The sequence below is a fragment of the Gallinula chloropus genome (assembly GCF_964237585.1).
Source record: "Gallinula chloropus genome assembly, chromosome: 5".
NCBI classification, from domain to species: domain Eukaryota; kingdom Metazoa; phylum Chordata; class Aves; order Gruiformes; family Rallidae; genus Gallinula; species Gallinula chloropus.
The window spans coordinates 44,195,487-44,210,080 of NC_140090.1; the positions used below are offsets into that span (position 1 = coordinate 44,195,487).

A 14,594-nucleotide genomic window follows, 5' to 3' on the forward strand; every position below is an offset into this window, starting at 1 on the left:
GTGCACCATGGCTAAAAAGGAGCTTTTTGTGTTTAACCCAACACTGTTTCTAGGGTTCCTATCAACTCTTCTAGCATCCTTACTCTCAGACCTCTATTTAATTCTTACCTAGGTCTTCACCTCACTTCTAACATCACTTCTTTTTCCTTTGGACTTCACAGAACTCTGCTCCACACACATCCTCTCACAATGCTGCTACACAACAATCATTCTACTACGTCACAACAGCATGTCTTGTCTACAGCGTACCACCTGCTTTCTCCATCAACATAACTTATTGGGGTTTGGTTTCAAAGTCTTATAGCTGAGTCTAAAATAAGCCAAGTTTGGCTTCTGATACATGCTTAATAAAACGCTCTGTCACTGGCTTCTTTAAAAAAAATAAAATTAAAAAGAATTGTTTAATTTTTTTTTCCTTTAAAAACATAAAACATCTCAATTTGCCACGACAGCCACCTTTAAGTTTTATCCCTGGCATCACATTTGACAGGCACAACCAAGAAACACTGGCAGAGCTACTTGGTTATACTCCTCAAAAACCTCTCCTATCTCTCCTCTGTCACAAGATTTCCCAAAGGTTAGGCTGCTGTACACAAACACCACATCATTATAACCTCATTTCAGCTCCTTGTCCTTCTGGATTTCATAAAGTGTGAGGCAGAGACAATTTTAGCTCTGTGTTTGTACAGCACCTAACACAGTGAGGTCTTGGTCAAAGAGTGTCTTATAAAGTAAAGAGAGTTCGTGGACACAGAAATGGTAATCTCAGCAGTTGCAGCACTGAGACTTGGCAGAAGTCTATCTTGCAGTTCACAGTCTGTTTACACTAGAACATCTCAGTCTTACCTTCAGACAAACAAAATCATATGGACACAAATCGTTTTTTAAAGTTAACCACCCCAATGTTTCAGATTTCAGCAAAAACACACCACTGATAAATCTTTGCCCTGTTTATTACCCGCAGAACCAAAGAGCCAACAGACCTGTGTAACCATGTACTCCTAACAGAAGCAGCCTGGATGTCTTTAAGATGAGCGATCAGTAGTTTCAGTAGGTTTGAGTGTCACATTAAAAATCGAAATTATTAGCTAACAATATCTTATTGTCCGAGAGAGGGGAGGCTTCTGATAAGTCTTCCAACTGTTAAGACAGGACAAGATGCTTATGAGAAGCCTGAAGTACTCTGGTCACAGAAAGATGCAAGAGATGTGATCCAAGAAGAAATTAAAATATAGCTCATCAGTGGGGTAGGTGGGGAACAGGAAATGCCAAACAGGACTAGGACAACATCAGATGGAGCGTCTTTTACGGGACGAGAGAAGATTAAAAGCAGTGTCAATAATTTTGACTCACACATCCAGAAAGAACACAGTCTAATCTTCTATTTATACTTAGATGACAGTAAGACATGTTCTCCTTGCATAACACCACTGCCAATTTTCTCACTCTGGCTACTGTGGAGGTTTGATATTTCTAACATTAGAAGGTAAGAAAAAAAAGAGTGCACAGCAAGCTGTGTGGGGGTGTTCCATCACAGCACTCCTGCCAAATCACCTCCACAGTGCCTTTTAGTTGGAATGGCAATGATATTAACTGGTCCATGAAAACGTTTAAGATGCCTTTGTAATTTATTTTTACACATTAAAACCTGTAGAAGAAATTCTGTTGTATCTTTATCCAGAGATATACATTTCCCATAATTCATGCTTAAGTTATAAGCCACTGCAAGTCTGACCCAACGTCACAGGCTAACCATCCTTCAAACTGTTAGACCATCTGGCATGGCTCTGCTAAAGCAGGACTTCCTTCCAGACTGTTAACGTCTTCCATTAGATTATTTTAGCAAATATTTTCTATTTGAAATAATTAAATATTGGGGAACACCTAAAAGGACTATGAGGAAGCAACCAATAACGAAACTGAAAAATACTTCGAAGGACAACATCACAGCACTCAGCGTAACAGCCTTGGCCATTACAACAAGTGCTGCGCACCACAGAGCCCACAATCCTAGCTCTGTTGCCCCAAGCAACAACACCAACATAGCAGAGGGAAAGTCCTGCATACTCCACAGCACAAATACTACAGCAACAATTTTCAAGTTCTGTGGCAAACAGGATACATTCAGCTTCTTAATAAATATTTTTAGGTTTTATCACCATAAATGCCAATACTAGTAGACACTAGCTCATTAGCACACTTTTTTTTTTACTTTCTACTACTATTTCAAGGTTTGGGGTTTTTTTGCCCAATCTTGTTTTCTGGTCAAGAATTCCTTATTAACTTGAAGCTACTGCCAAAGTTCAGAAGATGTGGGTTTTTCTGTCCATACATGAATTCCTTACAAGAGGCTTGCAAAGCAAGTGCCTTGCAAACCCATACACTTTGCTGTGCCTAATGAGCACGCCTGCAGTTCCAAAGCTTGCACTGCCGCTGCCCAGCTGACAGGTCCAATAAAGAAAGGTGTGGGACACCAGCAAAGCCAACGCTGATGCAATGAAGAAACCACCTGGTTTTAATTAAAAGTAGCTTTTGGTGACACACTCACTCATTTATGTTAGACATCATTGTCTTCTAAGCTCTGAAGGAAAACCACACACCCTCCACACTGAAGGAAAAGGTTAATTCCACAGCTCCATTGGTCCAGACAATAACCTCACACTGCAGAGAGTTTGAATAGCCCAAGGGTGGATAAAGCTGCAGTCACAGTCTGCACTTTACTAGACACCTGATAAACTAATTCCCATCAAGGTTACGTGCCTGTTTGAGCTCTCATAACTAAGAGAATTCAAAAGCAGCCCTAGTTAAAAATCAGCTGTAAGGACAGCCAACCAAATTCCACAGCAACTTGACTATGTTACCACAGCTTTACACAACATCTCCTTCCACCACAGTATGTATCAGTGAAGTAGTTGGTAAGCCCTAGGTTACCAGCCTACAGTTACCTACCCCAGCTACCTTGCCAGAAAGTAAGGTTGACATTCAGGCTCTGTCCCATGCATGCAGTCCCATGGAAGAGCCACATAGGCCTGCCAGATTACAAACAAGTCCCTCCCTTACAGCGAAAATCTCGCAAGTAATTAGTAGATGCAGGGAAGTCCTGGGAAAAGAAGGAAAAAAAGCAATTGAGAAGAGACACAAAAACAAAACAAAACCAACCCTCAGAAATGCCAGACCAACAGCCTTAGGAACAAGAACTGCCCACGGCCCATGCTATGATTAATGAAACAGCAATACCAGCTTTAGCCCTGCTCTGACTTCAAATAATCAATGCTTTTTAAGATTTTGTTTTTCCATACCTTGTTGTCAAGAATGAACCCACTCCTTCCGAAGCCAGCAGCCTCAAAGGAAGGGATGCTGACTAAACCATCATGGTCCTGTCTTCTTTGCCTTCCCTGCTGACTGACATGTACACTTGCTCCTCTATGTACCTGACCCATCTTTCCTTAAGAAGCACAGTCCAAAGAAAGCTTAAGAACTAATCAAAAGGTCTATAAAACAAACAAAACCCAAAATTAATTAAAACAAAAAAATGTTCTTCTCCATTCTTTCCCTCCTGCAAATACTGTCCAACTCTGTACCAAGATCCCTAAGGCCCATTCTGCAGGTCTTCACACTGTCACCTTCTCCACTTCAGACATACTGCTTACAGCTCATGCATGCTAAACTCCAGACTAGAACCATACTTCTGTAAGAAAGGAAAGCAAAACATACGTAGAACTAATCATTCATTTCCAATGAAGAACTAAACTCTTTCAAATATACGAGTAAATGTCCCTAAACTCACAAGTTCCGAGTCCCTAGAAATGGGTAGACTATGGTAACACAAAACACAACTTACAAAAAAATACAGAAAGGTAGTAAATGCCATCCCTTTTCTTCAGCCAGCAAACCTAAGAACCCTGTTCCTTCACTTCAAAGGTACCAACCGAAGAGCCCTATTAAGTTCTTCCATTACTTAGCTCTTCATTGCTCGTTACTTCAGCAGGAAACAACCATATGGGTGGGCAAACTTAAGAATTCATTTGTATTCTCTTTATCACATTTGAAACCAGCCACTGAGCAGTGATCAACATGCCATATTAGTGAAACATGAACCGTGCTCAAATGTATCTGAAAGCTATAATCATTTAAAAGAAAAATCAAAAGTAGATAAAAGAAAACCCACTCAATGTAAGAAAATTTTGACAGAGGAAAAAAAGTATGCCAAAGCCTATACACACATCTCACTTTACCTGGACAAAGCATTAATAAAGAAATTTTAAAAAAATATATAGGTAGTGTCAGCAAGCCATTTTTCCAAGTGTCAACAAAAAGATACGGATTTACATTTTAAAATGTAAAAATCTTTATAATGCTCAATGTTGCTATAAACATTCAGTTTCAAAAGAAACCATCTGATGGAATTACAAAGTAAGTTAGTCAATGAATAATGTATCAAATGAGATTTTTAACTTTATGTAGTCTTAGGCCTAAATTGAAATTTTGTACCAGACTATAGGTAACAAAATGTACTACTTAATCCAGACTACAAATTTCTAAAGGAAAAATATGCTACAAAGTAACAAACAAGCTTATACAAAGATACTGAAATTTCTGTTAATGAGTCAAAAAATTATTAACTCATTTAAAAGATGGTGCAAGAGGCAGCAAGTACCCCATTATACTGAAAAGTTACCCATCAAATTAAGAAGTGGTCATGATATTGTCTAAAAACGGTCACATCACATTCTGACCCACATAAAAATGTTAGAATATGACAGTATACAGAAGAATTGTATGTATATAGGACACCTCACCTGGATTAATAACAGTTAGCAAGCAAGAACCCTTTCATTACCACCCCCTGCGTTTTTTTTTTTTTCATGAAGAACTTCACTCACCATTTAACTTATTAAATAGATCATCACTGAGATTTGATCAAGTGCAAATGGACCTGTAATAGACAATTTGATTATCATGGCATATAAAAAAGAATCATCAATATACTCTGATGGAGACAAATGTTTAAAAAAGAAAAAAAGACAACAAAACAACCTCAACTGGACAGTATTAAATCAAATCTATTCCCAACAACCTGCAGAAAGGAAATAATGCGAAGATACCCATGTCAGTGTAGAGAGCCATTTAGGATACGCAAACAGACTGCACAGTCTTTGGAATGATCTGGTTCAAAGAGATATTTCTTTGGACAGCGTTGGTAGGGATTGACAGACAGAACAGGTACCTCCAAGCCTCTTGGGTTAAGAAATAGTAAAGGAAAACTGCCACGTCTATACACTCCAAGAGAGTGACTATGAAGAGAGAGAGACTATGAAGCAGTACAGCAGTACAGCAGCACTAATAAAAACCACAAGCGGCATCTAAATGACAAACAAGGGGTGACTATTGGCTTGTACCTTACAACAGAGAGACCAAAGCACACCTGAAACCCCAGCAAGCAATCCCGACTTAAAGCCTTACCTCTCTTTGCCACAGGATGTTGAAAAGTTCACAGGGACTCAAAAAGGTTTCCTACAAATTCATTCAGGAAAAATCCAGCCAGGGCTACAAACCCCAAAGCCCTCTGCAGAATGAGCTCCCTGAGCTCTCAATCCCCCGAGGAAACACTGCAGAGGTGTAGCCACGTGCCAGAATGGTGGTGTTAGGATAGCTAAATATCACACAGCAGCTCCTAAGACCACAGTACCTCATTCACATTTGGTCTTCAAGCACACCAGCCTCTGTAACTTGGACAAACACTGGCACTAAGACCACGGTTAACTCCCAATTCATTCAATGTCACTGTGGGTCTGTAGCCCAAAAGCCATTAACCCCTAAAAGCTTCTCGCATCGTGCCTTCCTTGCAAGCATTTGCTCCTGTCTCTGATGATGAGCAAGGCTGCACAATTAAAGTCTTTCAATTTTTGCTTTAGGAAGCATTAGGATGCAAGAAAAACTACGGATTGATGGTAAACTCCAGTCTAAGGCTTTACTACTAATTTCCTCTCACTCTGCAAGATCTTCCATCCTAATTGACCAATTTGAAGCAAGTATTTCCTATGACACTGGAACGATTTTATTGGTTGATATCAGCTTTTTGGTGGTTCTGTTTGTTTTTGAAAGGTACTAAATCTATATTCTGTGTTTCCGGAAAGAGAAGCAGCAAGAAGAGCAAATAAATAAGGAAATAAGAAGCTGGAGTACTGTTTGATAATGAGCAGTCTCTGCCAACACTCCTCCAAAATACAGCTTTCTAGTCCCTCCTCTAGCCAGACACACAGGACTGAAGAGGTTTGACTTGGCCCACTCACCAAATGCTCGTTCTTTCACAGCGCAACCATACTCCAGATTTTAAACCATCTTTTCATTAAGAAGCCTTGTTGCCTTAGCAAAAAGTAAAACCCCAGTGAGTCATCTTAACTACTAAGCAAGCAGTGTCTGCTTGAGTTGTCAGACACAGCAGCAAGTGACTTGCAGTGAAGCCTAACTGCAGTCATTTCAACATCTACATTAATTACAGCGCTGAACGAATGCTCACAAACATCACTGTATTTATGCAGAAATATTATGTGCGACATTTTATGGAGGCATCAGAGTTGCATCCGTTTTGACATACAGATGGTTCAGTTTCCCTCAAAGCACTCCATTTCACATTTTTTTCTTCCAAAACTTGTCTTTGCAAATAAGTAAAGAGCCAAATGATCACGTTATGTGTTATTTTGACCATACATTTCCTTATTCGAAGTGAAAGAATTGATTATTCATACCCAGTGGATAAATGTCTGTTTATTCAACTTGCAGTACAAAATCCCTGATTACAGCTGAGTAGGTTAGGACACAGTTTCTAGTTACAGCAACGCTCACAAAGACATTTAAGCTGGTTTTCAACTACCTTATTCAGGCCATGGTCCAGAGACATTTCTCCCAGAAATAGTGCTAACTTGAGCTGCTCCTACCCTCAGTCATTTGCCTCCGATCGATCCCATCCCATTCCACCTCCTCAGCACAACTGCTTGGAGTGCCATATGATCAACCGATCAGGAAACTGCTCAGGGTTAAAAAAATTAAGCCAGCAGTGCCACCAAGAGAAACGACTGTGGAACCACAGTCTCCACAACTTGTAAAAATATTGCCATAGGAGGGTCAAGCTAAAAACCTTCAGGCTTTCCCTGCATCTTTGACACCAGTGAAGCGCTGAACACAGTACCTGAACTAGCTTAAACCCTGTTTCTATCCATACATGGGCAGCAGCTTCCTCATGAGCACATCAAGTTGCTCCATTCCACTTAATTCTGAAAAACAGTAACAGCTGTTTAAAGTAAAATTATTTACAAAAATCAATGAAAATATTTTTAAGAAAACAACCAGAAAGCAAAATACAGCAAAAATCCTTGAGGTTCTTCTGGTTCCCCAGATCTCACTTGAACGTACCACTAATATGTTAGTGGTACATGAGAATACCATCAATTAACAACAGTAACTTCCCAGAGGAATCAATATAATGAAGCAACACAGCACTCGATTAGCTAAGAATACTCCATCAGCTTCAAAGAACAAGCTGGTTGCAAGCAGAGCAGGACTCAGTCGCTACCCGGTAAGGCTAGGACAGCAACCACCCCTGCAGCAACACTGGATGTCCGTGCCCAAAGTGCTGCAACAGCACATCACAGCCATGTCTCCTCCCAGAAAAAACCTTGTTGCCAACATCAGGTGTTGCCTCTCAGATGATCAATACTTCCTTTTTTCCCCGCAAAAGCAGAAGCAGCTTACTGAGTCCTGCTGAAAGACAAGGTCATGTCTGATCCCAGCAGAGATGCAAGATCACTGATGAAACTAAAGGTTTCTACTATTCACTGACAGTAGGATCAGAAGAAGGTTGAGCTTATTTTTAGCCAAATTTTCAAAGTACCATTTTAAAACTTCACTCCATCTGACATTAAAGGAAGTTCTGCTGTTCTCAAGCAGGTTTTGAGACCTTGGTGCGTGCACACAAAGAATAGCTTCTTACAAAATGACTGTTCATTCTTCAAAACACTTTAAGATGGCTATTTCTTGGTTTTGAGACAACTCCAAAGTGTCACAGAAAGTTCTAGAATGAGAAAAAAAAAATTCATGTAATGCAAATGTGGAGTAATACATTATTTGTTGGCATGGCATCTAAAAGGCAAAAGTGAATGCTTTTTAAAGAAAATACGTTATACATCTTCCTTAAAGCTTCCCAAAAGATTTAGGTATAGGCGCAAACCTTCTTTTTCTATATTTTATTCACTGCTCCATACTTTCCAACTATGCAGCAAATTAATGAACTGGCCAATCCCTAGTTTGGAACACCTAAAATACGTTTGCAGTCTTGACATTCAAACAAATCTTCCTCAAAATCCATCAGTGTAAGCAGTATTTTCTCCTTGATCTACAACACATTCAGGTTTCTATTAGTACAAAAGCAAAAAGGAGGGAAGGACAGAGTATAAAGCAGTGAATCCTTGTAGTCAATTCCACAGGAACACTCTTGCTTTTGATCTTTTGGTCTATGAAAGAGACACTCCTTCCTGAACATAAACTGAACTAACTCTGGAAGACAGATGAGATGACATTCACAGGCATGGATGGCCAACCTCATTAGAAATATGAAAAGGGAATAGGAAGTTTTCTTTACTGCTGAGCCAAGGAAAGATTACCCAGCTGATACTCACCAAAACTTACAAGACTCTTGTTGGCTTCAACACTGAAAGAGAGCAGTGGAAACAACTAGAAAACGTCTAAACGCCTGTTGCCCTTCAAGCTTCTCTCACTCCTCTGAAACCAACTTCAGAACATACACAAAACATATCCCACAACAAGAGTCCTTGTCTGAATCAGGAGGTAGCAGTGACATAATAAAGTCTGGCATGTTTTTAGCATCATCTCCAACAGCTGGAGTAAATAACATGATGGGCTTCTCACCAAGAACTTGCTCTTTGTTTTTAATCCAGATGCTAGTACAAAAATATGTCATACTTTTCAATTCCATTAACCACCAACAAGCTACACACAACTAGTTTAAAGCATATTTCCGCGCCTTACAGCTTATTTGAGGATTAACAAGGAAAAGCTGCAGAGCATGCACTTCTGAAATAAGGAATGGAAAAAATCTATTTCACTTCTAAACAGATCAGCTCAAATGTGTTCAAACAATTAATAGACTCAGCTTCTCCTTAAATACTAGTTTAGGGAAAGGAAAACACAGGGCAGTGAAAACACCACCGTGCTAAAAATCACTACACAAACGTAACCTACAGAAGTGCAATTCTGTGCTGTATGACAAAATCATACCACATTCAGAATGTTTGGGAATGTAGGAGGAGGAAGATGAAAACAATTACAAGCAAAGGCAAACGTCACTTTATTTGTTATCAAGAAACTGTATAGAGCACTCCTCCAAAATATCTTTTATTTTCACATTATCAGGAATTATTTCAAATTGTTTTCATGTTACCTCTAACACAGTACTGGTAAGATGCCATAACATTCCATGAACTTCCATTTTGCTGTTAAGCAAGGGCAAATTCAGTTAAAGCAGACACACAAAGCCTACCGCTGTTCTCTTCAAATGGTTCTACCAGACAGTGAATTTTTAACAGCTACAAATTACTAAGGGTGAGGTACTAAGCAGAATTTACAAAAACTATGAATACATTATAACCCCACTATCTTACTAATTTTACTGTAAATAAAAATCAAGCAACTACTTCAAAATACCACTAATATATGTAAGGTTTTCAGGAAGGGTATCTAACATGGTGATTTATGGCCACTATGCATTTCCCTATGCACAAATACTAAATGTTCGTTAGAGACTAACAAAGTACTGAGTTCTTGATTTTGTATTCCAATCCACGGACATCACGGCAGCAGAACTCATGCATCAATAAATATGCAGCTACAAATTACTGCAACTAACAACCATACTTTTTTATTAAGGGTTTGCACATTGTGTGTTTAAAAGCTTATTTCCATTTTCTTTCACGTGGAGAAAATATACAGCTGAGTATGTGACTATATTCAATATACAACTGTAGGAACATGAAAAGTCACTGAACTCTGGAGCACTTCCAGTTAGAAAAGGGATTTTAATAATTTGATTTACATTTTTTAAAATTTACTCCTCTGAATAATTACTTTTTAAGCACAATATAGGAAAGCACTTCTGCCATCACCATGCCAATTCTTCTTGGTAGTGATCACACAGGCATTTTGCAACTGTGGCCCAGCAAGCAATTCTTACAGAACAACAAAGACCAGGGAGATTGTATGGTGGTGAGACTCCACCTCTTTCCTCTTGGTAGCTTCTTTCTTTTTTGCCCACAGTTACCACTACAATCAGAGCAGCATGCAGGCTCTTCCAGGCAGTCAGCAGTAAGGAAAAGTAGAGTTCCCAGATTACTCTAGTAATACCCACTGTTACTTAAGCAGAAAAATAGTTAAGGATTCTCTCAAAGACTAGTGAAACACACATATGTATATAAACTTTTTGGTTTTAAATAAATGCTTTCTGTGCAATAAGAATGTTCAGGAATTAAAGATCAAGAGGTCTAACTATCAAGCTGTGACTCAAACCACAACAATCAGCAAGAAACCTCCTAAATTAAACTGCATAAATTGTACACATTTTACCTGTATAGCAGGCATTTTTAAACATTACAGGCTGACTAAAAGAGGCATGGGTTCCAAACCCTGGCAAGAGGGGTCTGCATGTAATGGCAAGAGCAATCATCTCACAGAAGACCAGCAGCATTCACAACCAACGCCATTTGTTCTCAACTACTCACCACTAGCGTAAATTAATAGGAAAGCTGAGGAAAGCAAAACCTCCACGAAGAAGTCAAAGAAAAAGGACACTTGGATACTGTTATATTTGTTAAAAAAAAAAAAAAAAAAACCAAACACCTAACAACCACAAACAAACAAATTTTTAGGAAAAACTATGTATCAGCTATGTTGCAGTCATGAAAAGTGTAAGGCAAGAGTCATTAAACATTCTTTCATGGAGAAAGAGAGATATATATTGGGAAGAACTGGACAACTGAGTTATTTTCTTCATTTTCTTGCCAGGACAGTAATATCAACTCCAACATTTTTCATTAATTTCATTATGAAACCATAATCATGAAACAAACTTAGCAGCATAAGAGAACTGGAGTCTTCGTTTGCTTCATCACCAGTGAAGAGCAGCTAGTCCAGCCTTCAGGTCTGGCATTCCTGGTTTAATGAGCAGTTCTGTTTACAGCAGAACTAATGAAGCTCAGTTTCCTGTGGATTTGCTCCTACCAGCCTGTTGTCACTTAAACATTAATTATGTCAGTTCCCTCTACGTTTGCCCATGTCTCCCTGAGATCCTTCACATCATAGAACTCTCCATTTGTCTACATCTAAACACTCATGCTTGGTCCCAGGATTTTGTTCATGCTCGGAGCCTTTCTGGTGCCCTTAAACCCACCTTCACATACCATCAGCTCCATCCCCCATCACCTACCTATCGCTATATGGTCCTAAAAAAGAGGCAGCATATGCTGTAGCTGGTTTGAAGCTCAGTGCATGCTGGCTGGCCAGCTGGAGACTTCCTCTTCACTTTCAGGACTACCACACAAAATGCCACCACCACCTTGCCCTAATGTTTTTTGGGGAGGAGGGCTCTCCTGTCCCACTCAGACATCAGCTTTCACAGAATGAAAATATGAAAATACCCACTGCTCCCCTCCTCCCGTCCTGGGGACTTGGGCATCTTCTGTTTTGCTGCAAGTCCATCCCCTCAGAAGAACCAGGAACACACAACATTGACAAAAAGTCAATTCTTAAGCTGCAGCCTGTGAGTAGCAATGAAAGCGTCAACAAGAATTACCATTTCACTCCACTGACAAGTAGCAGAAGGGTCTGGATCTATTCATAGGGATGGCCATCTCAAAACAAAAGCCACGGAAGAATAAGAGCAGCACTCGCTCTGTCTAGGATAAGACGTAATAGTGCAGAACCAGGGCTAACAGAAAAATGCCCTTGTCCTTCACTAGCCACAGCGAAAAAGGATACTCATGTTAGTAAATATCAACTGATGAGAGGTTAACGTTAATGACAAATGCAAAAGGAGAGTCTAACCCACACAAACTACCTGTTGCTACACTAACAGAAACCTTATCCTTTCTTCCCCTACTGGCTCCCCTTGTGATTTATATCTGTTCGTGCCTTGAGGACATAGAACAGGTAACACGAAGACCAAACATTGCCCTCGGAGGGGACAACAATGCTCCAGTAGCTAAATACTAGTCTCAGAGTCGTTAGACCTAGACAGTATTTCCAAAACCTTCCCAAGCTTCCAGCACTCCTTGGTGACTAGGAGTATCTAGCTACAGGGCGTAACACAATGCTGCACAGCTCGCCTGAACACCAGAAAGAGTACGTCCATGTCAGCACTGCACCCAGGCTGAAGCACAGGCCAGAGTGTCCACCCTGCTTCTCAGGTAGTTTACACCTATCCAAATGGTGCTTCACTACGACACACAGGCATACCCTTAGTCATCCTGCCTCACAAGCCCAGCCATAACAGGACAGTCCTTCCTTAAATAACCAAGAACTGTAACGCAAGAGCATCTGAAGAGAAACGTACTCACGTAAAGTTAATAAGAGGAGCAAGTACTTACAACAGGCAGCACACATTATCCATTTACCAAGAAAGATACCACCTCTGGAAAGCATCGATTTAGCACTCTTTCTCTCCCTCTGCGTCAGCTCTGCCCCTGGAGTTTACAAATTACGGTTCTGACTTGTAAATGTTAGTAAACACATCTCCCTAAACGTTACTCAGTGTTTCCATAATTATATATAGATTCTAAAGAATACTACCCTGCAAGAAGAACATCCAAAATAGGTTCTAAAAATAAAGCATTCTAGACAATTCTCACATACAACCGAAGGTTGAAAAGGCAGGCCGTTTCAGAAAGAAGGGCATGAAAAACACACTACTTAAATTATACTAGAGAGCCTGTGGACACACACACAACTCACACACAACCCGCAATATAGTAAAAGTAGCATTTCTAATGTCGCATACATTCTGCTTCTAAAATCAAGCTCAAAGCCCGGGACACATGTAAGTAAGAATTCTAAATTTCTGTGAATCACACTTCTCGCACCAGGAGACCAATAATCTCTTCAAAGCAGGCAATTGTTTGCCTGACGAGTTTGTTAAAAAAGCAGCATTCCACCCCGAAACCGCGTTTGGCTGCGAACGCCTCCCGCTTACTAAAAGCAATATAGACTGCCCAGCGCAGCTCGGTGATTCCTTTTTTTCCTTCAGCCTACGTAATGCCCATTTACATAGCCGTGATATTTCTAAAACGTGCTTTCGGGAGCACCAAATGCCGTAAGAACGCGGTAAGAGGCAACCACGAGCAACACGCTGAGAGGCTCGATCGGGCCACCAGAATTCACACGCGAAATAACCAGCGAGCCCCCAGGAGCGCAATAAAATTCCATTTTTCCTGATCACGCATTCAGAACGCTACTAACCCAAGGAAATCCTCCCGGTCGGGTCCCCCCCCCGCCCCCTCACCCTCCCTCCCCCGCGAGAGCCTGCCTGAGCACAACAGAGCATATCCTGGCTCCTTCGCTACAGCCTCCACGCACATTCCTACACCCCTTAGGAAAACACTGACAGGGGACATAAAAGGAAGGGAAACAATGACATTCTTTTAATAACAGCGCTCGCTACCGCGGTCCGGTACGTTAGACCCCCGCCGGTCAGCGCTACATGACGACAGTTTCTGCGTTTCCCTGGAACAGGCGCAGCCGCCCCCAGCCCGAGCTGCGCCGCTCCGGGAGCGGACCGCTTTCCCCTCGCCGGCCGGGCCAGGTATTGGCCCTCTCCCACCGTCTCAGCCGGCGGCTGCACGGCCGGGAGCCGCGGCCGCGCCAGAGGCGGGCAGGGGGCCGCCGCCTCAGGTTCCCCCCCCACTTCGCCGCGGGGAAACGCGCCTCGGCCCGGCCTCGACCCCCGGCGGCGGTGCGGGCTCCACGTCAGCCGGCCCCGCCGCCCGGGCGCTGACACGCACTTCCCCACCTCTCCCCGCGCCGCACCCGCCGCCTCCCCAGGCGAAGGGCTGTGTCACGCCGGGCCCGCTCGGGGCGCCCCGCTGCCCCCCGCCGCCGCAGGCCCCGCCGCAGTCCCCCTTCCCCCACCCCGGCCCGGGACGCGGCTCTTACCGCCAGGTCCGGGCTGTGGGAGTCCCGCTGGGAGACGGCGCGGATGATCCCGGCCCGCCAGCGCCCACTCTCCGGCGGCTCCTCACCGCCGACGCACAGGAACCGCTTCCCCACCAGCTCCGGCCGCGTCTCCACCGCCATGGCCGCCGCCGCACAGGCACCGCACCAGCCGCCGAGCCCCGCTCCTCTACGAGCCGCCCATGGCGGGAGCGGCGCGGAGCGGGGGCAGGAGCGGGGCTCTTGGCCTCAGCGGCGGGCTGAGTCGGCGCCCCTCGGCCGGGCCGGGGCCGCTCCGCCGCTGCCGCCAGCAGCCTGACACAAACACCAAGGGGCGGGGGAGGGCTGGGGGCGCGCGCTCCCTCCCTCCCTCGCGTGCTCGC

At 42.6% G+C, this 14,594-nt stretch overlaps 1 protein-coding gene across 2 annotated transcripts in view; it reads right to left on the reverse strand.

Moving 5' to 3' along the window:
* Nucleotides 1-14,355, reverse strand: part of JMJD1C (jumonji domain containing 1C) — a gene marked incomplete at its 5' end in the record, with an annotated part of 172,384 nt that extends 158,029 nt beyond the window's left edge. For both annotated transcript variants that reach the window (XM_084265400.1, XM_084265399.1), the window contains one exon: nucleotides 14,215-14,355. In XM_084265400.1, coding sequence (XP_084121526.1) covers nucleotides 14,215-14,355 — 141 coding nt within the window. The remainder of the gene's footprint in view (nucleotides 1-14,214) is intronic.
* Nucleotides 14,356-14,594: the final 239 nt, after the last annotated feature.